Source organism: Heterodontus francisci, chromosome 25 (assembly GCF_036365525.1).
Source record: "Heterodontus francisci isolate sHetFra1 chromosome 25, sHetFra1.hap1, whole genome shotgun sequence".
Classification (NCBI taxonomy): domain Eukaryota; kingdom Metazoa; phylum Chordata; class Chondrichthyes; order Heterodontiformes; family Heterodontidae; genus Heterodontus; species Heterodontus francisci.
The window spans coordinates 57,386,979-57,402,947 of NC_090395.1; the positions used below are offsets into that span (position 1 = coordinate 57,386,979).

At 40.5% G+C, this 15,969-nt stretch overlaps 1 protein-coding gene across 5 annotated transcripts in view; it reads right to left on the reverse strand.

The window, feature by feature from the left end:
- Positions 1 to 15,969, reverse strand: part of LOC137383883 (C4b-binding protein alpha chain-like) — a 75,189-nt gene that overhangs the window by 55,754 nt on the left and 3,466 nt on the right. For all 5 annotated transcript variants that reach the window (XR_010977479.1, XR_010977480.1, XM_068057240.1 and 2 more), the window contains exons 2-5: positions 9,298 to 9,498; positions 7,270 to 7,366; positions 5,464 to 5,537; positions 1,249 to 1,434 (exon numbers count right to left, since the gene is read on the reverse strand). Coding sequence is in view for 3 of the 5 variants with exons in the window: in XM_068057240.1 (XP_067913341.1) it covers positions 1,249 to 1,434; positions 5,464 to 5,537; positions 7,270 to 7,366; positions 9,298 to 9,498 (558 nt within the window). In the remaining 2 variants the exon portion in view is untranslated. The remainder of the gene's footprint in view (positions 1 to 1,248; positions 1,435 to 5,463; positions 5,538 to 7,269; positions 7,367 to 9,297; positions 9,499 to 15,969) is intronic.

A 15,969-nucleotide genomic window follows, 5' to 3' on the forward strand; every position in this document is an offset into this window, starting at 1 on the left:
GCCTTGTTGTTAAAGACCAATCAAAATGCAGTGAGTGGGTTTCAGCACAAAATGTTTTTTTCTAATTTCCAATCGCTTGTGCTGGAAATTAGGTCAGCTACTCCTCCAGTCTACATCTTAGCATTCTTGGGATCATTTTATCTGTGACTTATGTTCGGTTACTGGATTTGAGCCTGTCTGGATCAGATCTGTCCCTTTTATATACGTTCTATTTTTACTCACTTCCAATTCTAGAGAATCTCTTCGGTACAAAACTAATTTTTCAAATATCAAGCCAGTGCTCCACAAAACTAGGATATATCTATCTATGTGAATTACAGGATGAATTAACTCTAGTGAATTAAAAATCAAATACTTCTTCAATGCCACCTTCAAAGTGCTCTGGGTTATTAATTTTACTACTATAATCTGATTGTATCAAATATTATACAGCTTAATAACTGGCAAGGTTGTGAATTATCACCACAGCTTACATAGAATAGACTCAAAGTTAAAATCAACAAGCTTTTCCACTCGAATAATTTTACAAAGGCTGACACCCATGAAAACAAAGATGTTTTTATCTGCATATATAGTTACTCCAGCCACATACTATTAGATTAAAAGATGACCAAGCAAACCTATTATTTCCATTTCTCCTCCCCTGTCTGATTAGATGGCTTTGCAGAACATCGTGTCTTAAAAAGGATATCTTCCAAATCCATCTGGATGACAGCATTTTTCTTTGCACTAGGAAGATGAACCATTAAAACAAAATAATTGCCTCATTAACAGCTTGTGCTGTTCCGCTTACCTCAAACGAGCAAGGCTGATTCAGAAACTGGGTGCAAAAATATTGTCTTCTCCAGCTTTGCCATTCATTACCTTGATGCCAAATATGAATATTATACTAATAGAATATAAATGTACCCATTCATTTCTAAAATAAACCATTTGTTGGAAAGTGACCTAAAATACATTTAACCCAGGTGGTGCTAGGTAAAACCATGCTGCATGCAAAATAGGTTCAGACTGAAAATGAGTGGGGGCATGCAAAGTGTCACATACAAAAGGCATACTTTAAAATGTATTTACTTTTGAATAACCTTAACAGTTCAGTTACTTTTGAAACACCATTTCCTCATCAAATCTTCTCAGAGTCATTCTCAAGCACAGGATTAACACTTACAGAATCACTATTTGGAGTGAGTTTTTGGACATGAAGAGCTTAGATACAAACCAATTTACAGGAAACAAAAAGTTCTGTACCTTTGCATGTAGGTGGGTCATTGTCCCACTCTCTAGTCTCTGTGCAAACAAGCGTTTCTGCACCGATCAATGAATAGCCACCATTACAAGAATATTTCGCAACCATTCCATATTCCCAGTGATCTCCATAGGGCGGCAATGGAGCTGTCCCATTTCTAATAGGTGGAAGATCGTCACATGCAATGGCTAGGGAAAATTGAAACAGTTAATGTTCTGAACAGTCAAATGAAAATTTTACCTTCAGGGATTAAAGTTTTTCAGTTCAGAGGCACAGCAGACTGATGAACCAACAGTGCAGCGTAGACCATTGCCCACCTCAATCCCCTGATCCCAACTGGACATTACCTCAGGGAACACTGAAAAGGGAATATAATTTTTTTTATTGGAATTGTGATATTGAGATGGTCAGAAACCTGCATATATGATTTGGACCCTGATATTTACAAAAGTAACAAATTTGCAGACCAACTTTCTATTTATTTGGGTTTATCAATCTGCCCCTAGAACAAAGCAGCTGTCCTTAGTAGTGTAAGCACCAGGAGACAGAGCATGGATACTGGAATTAAAATTAAAACACCAATATAAAAATAGCTGCAAAGAAGTGAGGCTCAATCTTAGCTGACATTGAGTTAGTCGCCTGCCTCTTAAAGTACAGCAAATATCCCAGGAATGCAACTCCAAGATGACTCAACACACAACGGCAGCTCAGTACTAGTTCCCGCCAGGCAGGCAGGGTTAAAATTTGGGCACATATCTTTGTTACGAGTGCTTCCATTTTTTTGTTAAATTTTGAGAATTTGTGTTTTAAAATGGAAAAGGATTCCATAAATGCTGGAACTTTGTTTTTTTTTTAAAAAGGTCACCAGAAGGTGGGACGGAGTTTGAACTGTAAACAGTTACTGGAAGACACCTATTTTTAAATAACCCAGCAGGGGTTGTTTTTGACTTGGAGAGATGTTTACAAACAAATGACAGGCCAAGATTTATGGTTTTCAGGACGCTTGCTTTCTGGAAAGTTTTAGGTTCAATTTGAACTGTTAAAAAAGCCAGTTTAGTTTTTGCCTGCAACAGAAGAGAATACCAGCTTATCTCGTTCCTGAAAAGAAACCCTGTATTTCCAATGTGGCAGATTCCTATTTCCTTCTGTATTTAAAGAAACCCTGCATCTTAGAAGGAACCTTGCATCGAATGTGTGGGCACTGAAAATTTGTTGCTGCCTTCCTGTTGCAAGACCTCTGAAGCCTCTGTAAGCTGCATCTCTTGGAATGCCTACCCAAACTGAACATCGACATCACCTGGAAAGAACTGTTCTAGGAAGATCCCATTGACAGCCATCGACATGCATTTGGGATGCCTAACCAAAACAAAGGACATCTTTCCAGACTTTCTTTTCAGCCTAAGTGTTTTTTAAAAATTCCTTCTATTGTTTTGTAACAGCTGTAAAAAACAAAATCCCTTTCATTTTTTCTAAGTTATATGGTAATATGTGTGTCTGTATGTGAGGGATAGGATAAATAAGAGGCTTTAATATTTCAACTGGTCTGCATGTTTTGCTTCATTATTAATTAGGTTTATAATAAGCTGTTAATTTTGTTGTTTATTAAAGAAACCTGGTTGGTGTATTTATTCTGAGGAAAAATAGAGTATATAATCATATCAGTAAGTGAGGAAATTTAAAAATATGTTGTGACCTGTGAAGAAGTGAGACTAGAATAAACAGTACAGTCCTCCCCCCTCGGTCAGAACATCTTTTAAAAAGCTCCCGTTAACTATCCCTACAACACATTCAGGAAATTGGACAGTGTGATCAGTCAGGTTGCATGCAATTAAAGGTTTTGGACAGAACATTTACACACGTAAAAGACTGAATAATAAAATATTTTTTCAGCCTGCAGCAACACTGATAAGTATGAATTAACCCACCCACTCCTTGGCTATTGGTAGGTCTAGTTTCATTGGGTAGCCTGCACAGACACAATGGGCCAAATGGCTACGGTCATATGCTAGGCCCTCAAGGGGTTTTAATAAGTATACATTATGTAACAGATTATGAATTATCTGAGGGAGGAAATGCCTAGGTTGTTTAATTGTAGCATTTTTTATAGGAAATGGCCAAAGAAGAGAGGCTCAATCTTAGCTGACATTAAGTTAGCTGCCCGCCTCTTGGGGTACAGCACATATCTCAGGATTGCAACTCTAAGATAACACACTTGATGCAAGCTTAGAGCTAATTAAACTCTGTGGCAGACTTGGTAGTCAATACTAGGACGAATCAGGTTTGCAATCCACTGGCTGTTTTGCGAGTGTGGCAAGGTTTTCAACTGAAAATTGCATCTGAAATTAGGCCAAAATCCAGGATAATCTGTATCTGCGGAATTCTCTGGTTCAAAGATGAAAGACATCACCTTTAAATTCCTGATAATGTGAATCTGTGATCAATTATCCTTCTATCTTGTAAGCTAACAAAGTAATCTTGCCAGTTTGATCACTTTTTGTCCATTTGGCATTGTTCATATCTTAATGGATGTTCTTGCTCAGTTACTATATCTTATCAAATGCTTGTGAAAACCTGGCACATGGTGCCAACAATCCAGATGTGCCCACTTTCCTCACAACACATGAAAGGGGGTTCAAAATCATGAGGGGTATGGACAGAATCTGTTCCCATTGCTGGAAGGGTCGAAAATTAGGACACCGATTTAAGGTGAACGGCAAAAGAATCAAAGGTGACATGAGAAAAAACACAGCAAGTGGTTAGGATCTGGAATGCATTGCCTGAGACTGTGATGGAGGCAGATTCAATCGTGGCTTTCAAAAGGGAATTGGATAATTATCTGAAGAGAAAATATTTTAGGGATAAGGGGAAAAGGCAGAGGAGTGGGACTAGCTGAATTGCTCTTGCAGGGAGCCTGCACAGACACAATGGGCCAAATGGCCTCTTTTTGTGCTGTAACAATTCTGTGATTTTATGACATTCAGGAAGTTGGAATGTATCATCGTTCAAGTTATGCGAAATTAACATTTTTGGTCCGGATGTCTAATAATGCACAAGATTAGACATTAAAAGAATTCTTCACCCTGGAAACGTGGACTAGACTTTCAGAAAAACTGTTAACATATAGAGAAAAAGACTTGCATTTATATAGTGCCTTTCATGACCACCGGACGTCTCAAAGCACTTTACAGCCAATGAAGTACTTTTTGAAATGTAGTCACTGTTGTAATGCAGGAAACACTGCAGCCAGTTTGCACATAGCAAACTCCCACAAATAGCAATGTGAAAATGAACAGGTAATCTGTTTTTGTGATGTTGATTGAAAGATAAATATTGGCCAGGACACCAGGGATAATTCCCCTGCTCTTATTCAAAATAGTGGCAGGAGATCTTTTACATTCTCTTGAGCAAGCAAATGGGGCCTCAGTTTTAACCTCTCATCCGAAAGACATACCTCCGACAGTGCAGAACTCACTCAGTACTGCACTGGAGTATCAGCCTTGATTTTTATGCTTGAGCCCTGGAATGGGACTTGAGCCTGGAACTTTGCGACTCAGACGAGAGGACCTACCAAGTGAGCCACAGCTGAAACTGTGAATCAACTTCTCCAAATAAAAATGGATAATTATCTGTCGCAGAATGAGCCGTTTGCACGACTAAGCAGAAACAATCAAAGAATCCATGACGATCAAGAGCTCCTATGCTACTAGGATGAGGTAAATGGTGCCAGAAAGCAGATGCCCAGGACCGAGTAATGGTGATGCAGGTACAGCAAGTTATTATGGGCCCCAAAAATCTACCCTTGCCTTCTACCACTGACCTTGCCAATATCTGTGCATCAGGAAGGTTGAGTGAATTCCAAGTCTTCAGCAGGTTAGGCAACTGTCTTCAGCTTTTCAACATGAGCACTCGCCGACACCAAACAAACCTCACCCACCCACCTTCCAGTCTCATGTTGAAGAGGGTAAAGACTCAGCTCAAGGATCCCAAGGTCAAAAGGACATAGATTCTCCAAGCTGGAATTAACTCTTTCATGCTCCCGCAGCCCCTTTGCAAAAGAGCCACTTTAAAAGTATTTTTATAAATTCAAGCCACAATCAGAGCCTGGTTTCACCAGGCACATCAGCACTGACCATAAAAAGGCCATAAAAGGTGGGAACTCAGATGTTCTTTGATGAAATGCAAATCAGCTACCCAAGGAATATGGAACCCTAACTTGCCTTCACATGTTGGGACTTGGCCATCCCAACCATCAGCTTTACAGAACCGATAGCTCCTACCCACCATCTGGTATCTAAATAAAGGAAAACAAGTTACTATAGAAAAACAAAAGAAGAAATTACCAATTAGACAGTGAGTTGGCAGCTAAATATAACAGTGGCAGAGCATCCTGAAAAGAAAAGAAATCTAATAGCTTTATTGGTTACAAATCATGAAACTAGCACAACCGTACAGAAAAAAAAGGCAACTAACATATTGGCAGAGGAACAGATCAAAACAAGTTGATTGTTCCTAGTGAGGGACCTAATGGAGTACAGTCTACTGTTCTGGTCAGCTGAAAAGGATCAGTAAAGATATTAGTGTAAGCTTGGCCCATCATGTGGGCTCATAGCTTAAATGAAGCATTTTGATGAATCAGCCAGCATTTTCCAATATTGAGTCAGATTATCAATTTGGATATTAATTAAAAATTAAATGTCTCCACTTTGTAATTGTGATTCGGCACTATACAACAATGAGTTGAACAATTTCAGATCATACCCACTGCTCGTACTTTTTTGGACCTGCAGCTGCTGGTACTGATTCTGCGATTGCCATTTACACCTCCTCCAGACTCACCTTTTGTTTCTTGTCCTATTACCATTCCCTTTTGTCTTGTATCGTCATCCTTTCTCATTTATTCTCTCCTGCCTTCTATCCTATCACAGGCGTTCCCTTTTGTTCTTTCCTCCCTTTCTCTGCCTGTTTGGTTAAAACCTGTTGCATCTCTAACTTTTGAAAATTATGATGAAAGGTCATTGGACTGAAACATTAACTTACTTTCTTTCTCCACAGATGCTGCCTTACCTGAATATCTCCAGAATTTCCAGTTTTTATTTCAGATTTCCAACATCCAAGTTACTTCCACTGATTCAACAAAATCGATATAAGTAATTCAAGTTTTTGTACAATTTTATGACTTTTACAGTACACAAGTTATAAAGATAATAAAGGCAACCAGACTCAAACCTAATTCAATACTCTTGACTCCCACAACCCCCACTGAAGCCTGGCTCCAGGGGAAGAGAGGCTTAGTTCTCAGGGAGAAGCACCAACGCTGTCTTGACTCCCATTATAAAAACACATCATAGGCCTACCTGAATTGCATTCCCTACAATTTGCGTTTCTCCCCCTCCCTCCCAGTTTGTTTTGCTTTCCCTTCCTGTCCCAATTGCTCTCTCAGGGCTCAGCATCCAAGCAATTTCCAATGGCCCTCACAATCAGCAATGAAGCAAGTTCCAAAAACAGGGGCGTCCAGCAGGGCTCAGTCAATGTGATGATGGAAGGTCACAGAGCTGAAAACGTTAACTCAATTTCCCTCTCCATAGATACTGCGAAACCTGATGAGTATTTTCAGCATTTTCTGTTCTTACTTCAGTCAATGTGTTTCGGTTACAAGTCACGACAGCCAAAAGGGTACTGCGCATGCGCAATCCATGCATATAAGGACTGTTCCTCCAAAGTAACCAATAGTAACGCTCAGCATACCAATCACCCATTCTGGCAGACTCCTGCAAAACCAGGAGAATTAGGAACCCTAATTTGAAAGTTAAGGGGTCAATATTTGGGCCCAATTTCTTAGTAAGATTTTACAAAACGATAGGTGATTTTGAATTGGGAAGAGGGTAATACAAGGCTATTAGTTCTAGAGTCACTGCAAATATTTGGAAAGATAGATTGGATGGACCAATTGTGTTCTCTTGCCTGAAAACCCTTCACCAAAATCACTCATGCTTCATTCAACAATTGGTACACCAAGTACTTACCCTGTCTTACAATGAAAAGTAACTTTACTTCCAAAAGTAGTATTTGGTGCCTCATAATATCCATTCAATATTTCTCCTGGATTACCACAGTTCCTTGCTACACACAAAAAAGGGAGAGATGGAAAAAAGTGTTGTAAAAATACCAAGATCCCCAATAGGTCTTTTTTTGAAAAAATAGTTCATTGAATTTATTGTGCAGATACGAACTGCTATAATATTTTCTAAGATGAAGTTTTCCCCATTTCTGGAATGTAGAGCAAAGTTTCCACCTATTAGCAATCCAAATTTTGGCAAGACAAATACTAAATTTATTCCAACTGTGCCATACCGTACAGTAATAAGGCTCAGTTTTTAACCTCCCTATTCACATGCAAAAGCAATCTTAACCATCAATTCCAAAACACAATGGTAAAGAGCCAGCTTTCTTGATCCTTTAAATTTAAGTATTTTCTGACAGGCAGAGAAGATTAGAGATGCAGAAGGTCAGCAAACTATCCACTAGATTTTATGCAACACTGGGTAACAGGCAATGAAAGCAACCTGGCATCTTAATTAAGCATTCCAATTAACAATAGGAACTGCTCCCCCATGACAACCCTACTTAAGCTTTCTTTGGGCTGTTGGGGGAGTGGGGGGGTGGGGGGTGCGGTGCAGTAGAAAATCTTAAACTAATATTTACGAATTAAAATTAACAATCCAAGTTATAGTGCTGAAATCGGATGTAAATAGGGAACTGATACATACATTAATATATCATGCTGTAGAGAAGGCAACATTTTTTTTTTTAAAAAGGATTTTTTAAAAAAAATAGCCAGTCATGTAGCAAATCACACATGGATGGACCGCTATGTATCCCTTTGAAATCAAAAAGGCCAGAACCAGATGCAAACAAAAAACTGTTAATTGTGGAAATTGTCTTCTGTAGAAAAGCAGTGGCTCTTAAAGTCAGAGGAAAATATAGCCAAATCCTGAATACCTGGACCACTAGATTAGAAGTCTCACATGGACAATCTTTCAGTGTTAGTGCCCTAGATGCCTCCCGTAAAACTGCAATTATACTATGTTAAAATCAATCCATGATTTTTAAACACTTTCCCTCCTATTTGATACAAAAACCATCATTCCCACTGGTGTGGCTTAACATGGTCAAAAAAAAAAACTCAGAATGGAACAGATGCAATATTTTTAATTAGACAGAGAGTGGTTTGTAAGTATTCTAACATTTTCAGGAACAAATTTCCTTAATAAATTCAGGGATTGGGACATAGATTAAGAATTGAACCAATGCCTGACACTAAGTATTTAACCCAATTTGAGAAATTACAATTAAAGGATCCTAATCACATCTTATCTTGATCGACAAAATGCACAAGATTCCAGTATGGCTGCACTAACACTAGTGATCCAGTGGGACACACGTGGCAGGCACAGATCTGATTGGAGTTTAAAGATGAAAGGAAGAGGAACAAGTTGAGGAGGAACCTGATTTAACTAGGAATCAATCATCAGCTTGGTACTAAATGTTGCAACTACAAATTATCAGTGATAATAAAGATTGGGTGAATACTGAAGAAAATAGATTATTTTTGTCTCATTTATGAGGTTCCCTTTTTCTGCGTTTCTCAGCTTAAAACCAGATGATTTTAGTAGTATACATTGGCAAACAGCTTCTGCAACTGGACATTGAGCAAGTAAAATGCCTAACTTTGTATACTGATTTCTCAATGGAGAGACTACTTCAAGGAATTTTTTAGGAGTATTAAGGATGAGGCACTTTTGATACAGCAGCTACTCACAGTTTTGGCATCACCTAACTGACAGGCAAGATATAAACTCCATAGGTAAAAAGCAAATGAACTTGTATTTACATAGCACCTTATCATGTCCTTAGGACATTCCAAAGCACTTCATAACTAAGTACTGGAGAGTTGCTTATAATTCATGAAACTACTTGCTTCAGCAGGACTCACTTACTATGTAGAAGAATGAGGAAGAATAGAGGATGGAATAAAACTACTCATTACTTACGTTCACAAATGGCCTGCAATGGTGTCCACATTGAATCTTCCCTGCAGGTAACAGATCTTGAACCGTATAATGTTCCTTCCTTGAATATGTAACCCAAATAACACTTATAAGTAACGTTGGTACCCACATCAAACAAGGTCTCTGAAGTAAATTCATTAGTTGGGGAGCCATTTTCCAACTGTGGAGGTCTGCTACAGTCACCTTTAAAAATAAAAAAAAAAACACTCAAGCTCATTGTCTCAACAGTATACCTTCCAGGTAGCTTAGAGATCAATCCTCAAGTCCAAGATCTCTTCTAAATAGGCTCATTTCTATCCATCCAAGTATTAGGTATTTCAACACACAACACTGGTACTTTTATTTTTGGTCTTGCCCTTCCTTATATTTGCAAATTTTCTCCAAAGATAGTCCCGAATTTTGTTTCTTTATAAGCTTATCTAAAACTAATGCAGGTATGTAAAAAAAAAAAATACGTGAACCATAAATACGAAGATGGCTTGTGAATAGCAAATCCTCCAGTGCCCAATCACTGGAGGCAGTGGCCTAAGCATTTTAAGTAACTGCATTCAAATAGCAGAGAAAGCAACATTACACAATGTCGCAAATAGTAACTTCCAGACTGCAGGGTCATTTGTGGATAGCCAAGATGTTACAAAAGCAAGCTAGTACAGGCTACTACCACTGATTTATGAATGGTGTTACAGACAGATGATAAGGGGTGTGGGCGGTTCCCACTCTTCACGTCCCAACTGACTGCAATCATGTTTTATTTAAAATGATGAATTAACCAGAGTGTTTTACTTGCCAAATAAACAGACAGTGATAGGTTTTTTTCTAGGTTTAAAACTGATTTATTGAACAATATTCATTCTCCGAAACGTTCACAACACCACTCACGTTCACATGCACTCTCAAGAGAAGACAGATGGAAGATAAGATGGGGCAGCAGAGTGGCGCAGTGGTTATCACCGCAGCCTCACAGCTCCAGGGACCCGGGTTCAATTCTGGGTACTGCCTGTGCGGAGTTTGCAAGTTCTCCCTGTGACCGTGTGGGTTTTCGTGGGGTGCTCCGGTTTCTTCCCACAGCCAAAGACTTGCAGGTGATAGATAAATTGGCCGTTGTAAATTGCCCCTAGTGTAGGTAGGTGGTAGAGAATGTGGGATTACTGTAGGGTTAGTATAAATGGGTGGTTGTTGGTCGGCACAGACTCGGTGGGCCGAAGGGTCTGTTTCGATGCTGTATCTCTAAATAAATAAATAAAATAAATGCACTAGGACACCCAGATCCCTCTGCATCTCAGAACCCTGCAATCTCTCACCATTTAGATAATATGGTTCTTTTTTATTCTTCCTGCCAAAGTGGACAATTTCACAGAAAACCTATACTGGTAATATTGCAGATTTTACCCTCAACTGAAAAAAAAAACAGATGACACCCAAGTTTAATGCCTTCCCAAAAGACAATCCAACAATCCTGTGTGCTGCACTGAAATGTGAGGCTGGACTATGTGCTTAGGTCCTAGAATGAGGCCCACTCAGACAACTGAGCCAAGTTGAGATGATAAAGGAGCTGGTTATCTCTCAATTTTCCTTATCCCAAGGGGGGGGGGGGGGGGGGGAAAGAGAGGAAAAAAGGACATTTGGTACCGAGGGATGAAATTAGCTGAAAGGTAGTGACAACAATATATGGACCTGATGCAAAAACAAGAAATGCTGGAATCACTCAGCAGGTCTGGCAGCATCTGTGGAAAGAGAAGCAGAGTTAACGTTTCAGATCAGCGACCCTTCTTCGGAACTGACAAATATTAGAAAAGTCACAGATTATAAGCAAGTGAGGTGGGGGTGGGGCAAGAGATAACAAAGGAGAAGGTGCAGATTGGACCAGGCCACATAGCTGACCAGAAGGTCACGAAGCAAAGGCAAACAATATGTTAATGGTGTGTTGAAAGACAAAGCATTAGTACAGATTAGGTGTAAATACACTGAATATTGAACAGCAGCAAGTGCAAACCTGAAAAAAACAGTGGGTAAGCAAACTGAACAAACTAAGATGAAATGAAATAAATGCAAAAAAAAGATTGTAAAAAATGTAAAAAAGAATGTAAACAAAAAAGGAAGAAAAAATAACTAAAAATGAAAGTAAAATGGGGGGCTGTCATGCTCTGAAATTATTGAACTCAATGTTCAGTCCGGCAGGCTGAAGTGTGCCTAATTGGTAGATGAGATGCTGTTCCTCGAGCTTGCGTTGATGTTCACTGGAACACTGCAGCCCTGATGGCTCATTTCTAATCCTGGATACATGAATATAAGAATATAAACATCTCCATCACTTGTGCCTCTTCAAGCTCTAATACCTCCTTATATTTCAGAGAAACAACTTTGGGCTAGTCATCCTCAGGTTGAAATCCTCTCAACTTTTCCCCTCTCTACCTCCATGATCTCCCCCAACACTTGTATCTCTGCGCATACCCTCATACTTTGGCCTATTGGTCATTTCCCACTCCCTCCTTCCATGTTATGGCACTTTGCCCTCATCCTCTGGAATTGTCTCCCTCAACAAGGGTGGCACAGTGGCGCAGATGGGCGGCACAGTGGTTAGCACTGTAGCCTCACAGCTCCAGTGACCCGGGTTCAGTTCTGGGTACTGCCTGTGCAGAGTTTGCAAGTTCTCCGTGTCTGCGTGGGTTTCACCGGGTGCTCCGGTTTCCTCCCACAGCCAAAGACTTGCAGGTTGATAGATAAATTGGTCATTGTAAATTGCCCCTAGTGTAGGTAGGTGGTAGGAGAATGGTGGGGATGTGGTGGAGAATATGAGGTTAATGTAGGATTAGTATAAGTGGGTGGCTGTTGGTCAGCACAGACTCAGTGGGCCGAAGGGCCTGTTTCAGTGCTGTATCTTTAAATAAAATAAAAATGTAAAACAAACATCTCAGCCTGGTTATCTCTTATTCCCAACTTCAAACACTTCTGTTGGAACCATGTCTTTGATAATGTTTCTGTTCCCTCCTGATCTTATTACTTTTCCCGTTTCCTGCTCGTTATTTACTCACTGACACGGAACACAAAAGTCCGATTGTATCAAGCCTGTGTCCTCAGTACCTTGCTCTACGGCAGCGAGGCCTGGACAACGTATGTCAGCCAAGAGAGACGTCTCAATTCATTCCATCTTCGCTGCCTCCGGAGAATCCTTGGCATCAGGTGGCAGGACCGCATCTCCAACACAGAAGTCCTCGAGGCGGCCAACATCCCCAGCTTATACACACTACTGAGTCAGCGGCGCTTGAGATGGCTTGGCCATGTGAGCCGCATGGAAGATGGCAGGATCCCCAAGGACACATTGTACAGCGAGCTCGCCACTGGTAACAGACCCACCGGCCGTCCATGTCTCCACTTTAAAGACGTCTGCAAACACGACATGAAATCCTGTGACATTGATCACAAGTCGTGGGAGTCAGTTGCCAGCGATCACCAGAGCTGGCGAGCAGCCATAAAGGCGGGGCTAAAGTGTGGCGCGTCGAAGAGACTTAGCAGTTGGCAGGAAAAAAGACAGAAGCGCAAGGGGAGAGCCAACTGTGTAACAGCTCCGACAACCAATTTTTTCTGCAACACCTGTGGAAGAGTCTGTCACTCTAGTATTGGCCTTTATAGCCACTCCAGGCGCTGCTCCACAAACCACTGACCACCTCCAGGCGCTTACCCGTTGTCTCCCGAGCCAAGGAGGCCAAAGAAGAAGATTTACTCAATCACCACCCTGAAAAGTATTAAATGTCTCTATGCACATAATGAACATTACTAAATCTAAGTTGTTGAACAAATTCGCCCGAATTGTCCAGTAGAAATAACTGTATCAGCACTCACTGTTATTAAGAAGTAAATTGGAAAGCAACGTCCAGCACCCACTCTCACTATACCACTACCTCGTTGAAAGACTCAGCATTCACATACAGAAAAGGCATGAAGATGCCGTAGTTACCCACTAGATATCCACTAAATATGCCAACAAAAGTTAGGACTTGTCCATTCAACTGCAAGTGATTTTTTTTAGCAATCTGATGTGTCTTAATTACTGCCAAACAATCTCTGGCACTGAAAATTTACTTTTACGGGTATGGAGTCTCATTCCTTCAGATTTTAATTATTGGAGAATTTTTTCAAACTTCCCTTTCTATCGCTTATCTCTCTTAATCCCATCTTTCCTCCGCTACTTTTATTTCACTTTTTGTACACAATTTTACATTGAACTAAATATTGTAACTTCCTGGTTTATATTCTGCATGTTTCAGTAAGAATTCTTCAATCTGACTGATGAAGGAGACATCTGTTGCTTGCCCTGCTCACACACATCCCCGATCCCCTGTAGAGGGCTCTGTGCTGTTTTAACTCGCTAACAACTGCATGTCACAGTACAATAGTCCAACAGAAAGTCTATGGGCAAGCGCAAATTTAATAAAGAGTGGGCATCATTCATTTGTTGCTGACCACAAAATCTGGGCCCTTACGACACTATAGAGAGCCAAAGTAAACAAATCAAGAGGAGGCTGGGAAGATCGACTACAGGGGAAGTCAGTAGATGAGCAGTGGCAGACTTTCAAGCAGATATTTCATAACACTAAGCATTTATTCCAGTCAGAAGGAAGGACTCGAAGAGAACGATGAACGACCCCGTGGATAACAAAGGAAGTTACGGAGAGTATCAAATCAAAAACAAAGGCGTACAGTGCAGCGAAAACGAATGGTAGGCCAGAGGATTGGAAATCTTTTAGAAACCAGCAGCGGACGACTAAAAAACTAATAGAGAGGGAGAAAATTGATTATGTGAGCAAATTGGCACGAAATATAAAAACAAACAGTAAGAGCTTCTATGGGTATATTAAAAGGAACAGAATAGCTAAAGTAAGTGTGGGACCCTTAGAGGATGAGACTGGGGAATTAATAACAGCGAACAGGGAAATGGCAGATAATTTAAACCAATATTTTGCATCAGTCTTCACGGTGGAGGACACTATAAACATCCCAACAATAATAGATGAACAAGGTGTAAATGGGAGGGAGGAACTTGAAACAATCTCTATCACGAGGGAAAAAGGTGCTGGACAACCTGATGGGACTAAAGGCAGACAAGTCGCCAGGACCTGATGGCCTGCATCCAAAGGTTTTAAAAGAAGTGGCTGCAAAGATAGTGGAGACATTGATTATAATACACCAAAACTCACTGGAATCCAGTAGGGTACCAGCGGATTGGAAAACTGCTAATGTGACATCCCTATTCAAGAAAGGAGGGAAACAGAAAGCAGGAAACTATAGACCAGTTAGCTTATCATCAGTCATTGGGAAAATACTAGACTCCATTATTAAGGAAGAAATAGCAGGACATTTAGAAAAACATAATGTAATCAGAGTCAACATGGTTTTATGAAAGGGAAATCATGTTTGACAAATTTGTTAGAGTTCTTTGAGGATATAACAAGCAGAGTGGATAAAGGGGAACCAGTAGATGTAGTGTATTTGGATTTTCAGAAGGCGTTTGATAAGGTGCCACATAAAAGCTTATTGCACAAAATAAGAGCTCAGGGTATTGGGGGTAATGTGTTGGCATGGATTGAAGATTGGCTAACACACAGAAGGCAGAGAGTCGGGATCAATGAGTCTTTTTCAGGTTGGAAAGCCGTAACTAGTGAGGTGCCACAAGGATCGGTCCTAGGGCCTCAACTATTTACTATCTATATTAATAACTTAGAGGCAGGGACAGAGTGTAGTGTATCCAAATTTGCTGACGATACAAAAATAGGTGGGAAGGCATGTTGTGATGAGGACACAAAGAATCTGCAAAGGGATATGTTTAGTTTAGTGATACAGCACTGAAACAGGACCTTCGGCCCACCGAGTCTGTGCCGACCACCAACCACCCATTTATACTAATCCTACACTAATTCCATATTCCTACCACATACCCACCTGTCCCTATATTTCCCTACCACCTACCTCTACTATGGGCAATTTATAATGGCCAATTTACCTATCAACCTGCAAGTCTTTGGCATGTGGGAGGAAACCGGAGCACCTGGAGGAAACCCACGCAGACACAGGGAGAACTTGCAAACTCCACACAGGCAGTACCCAGAATTGAACCCGGGTCACTGGAGCTGTGAGGCTGCGGTGCTAACCACTGCGCCGCCCATATAGATAGGTTAAGCGAGTGGGCAAAAACTTGGCAGATGGTGTTCATTGTAGGAAAGTGTGAGGTAATCCATAAAAAGGCAGATTATTATATAGATGGAGAAAGACTACAAAATACTGCAGTACAGAGGGATCTGGGTGTCTTGTGCATGAAACACAAAAGGTTAGAATGCAGGTGCAGCAAGTAATTAGGAAGGCAAATGGAATTTTGGCCTTTATTGCTAGGGGGTTAGAGTTTAAAAATAGGGAAGTCTAGTTACAATTGTACAGGGTGTTGTTGAGGCCACACTTGGAGTACTGCGTACAGTTTTGGTCCCCTTTTTTAAGGAAGGATATACTAGCATTGGAGGCAGTACAGAAAAGGTTCACTAGGCTGATTCCTGGGATGAAGGGGTTGTCTCAGCAAGAACGGCTATACAGGTTAGGCCTTTATTCATTGGAGTTTAGAAGAAGGAGAGGTGATCTTATAGAAACATGTAAGATTTTAAGGGGGCT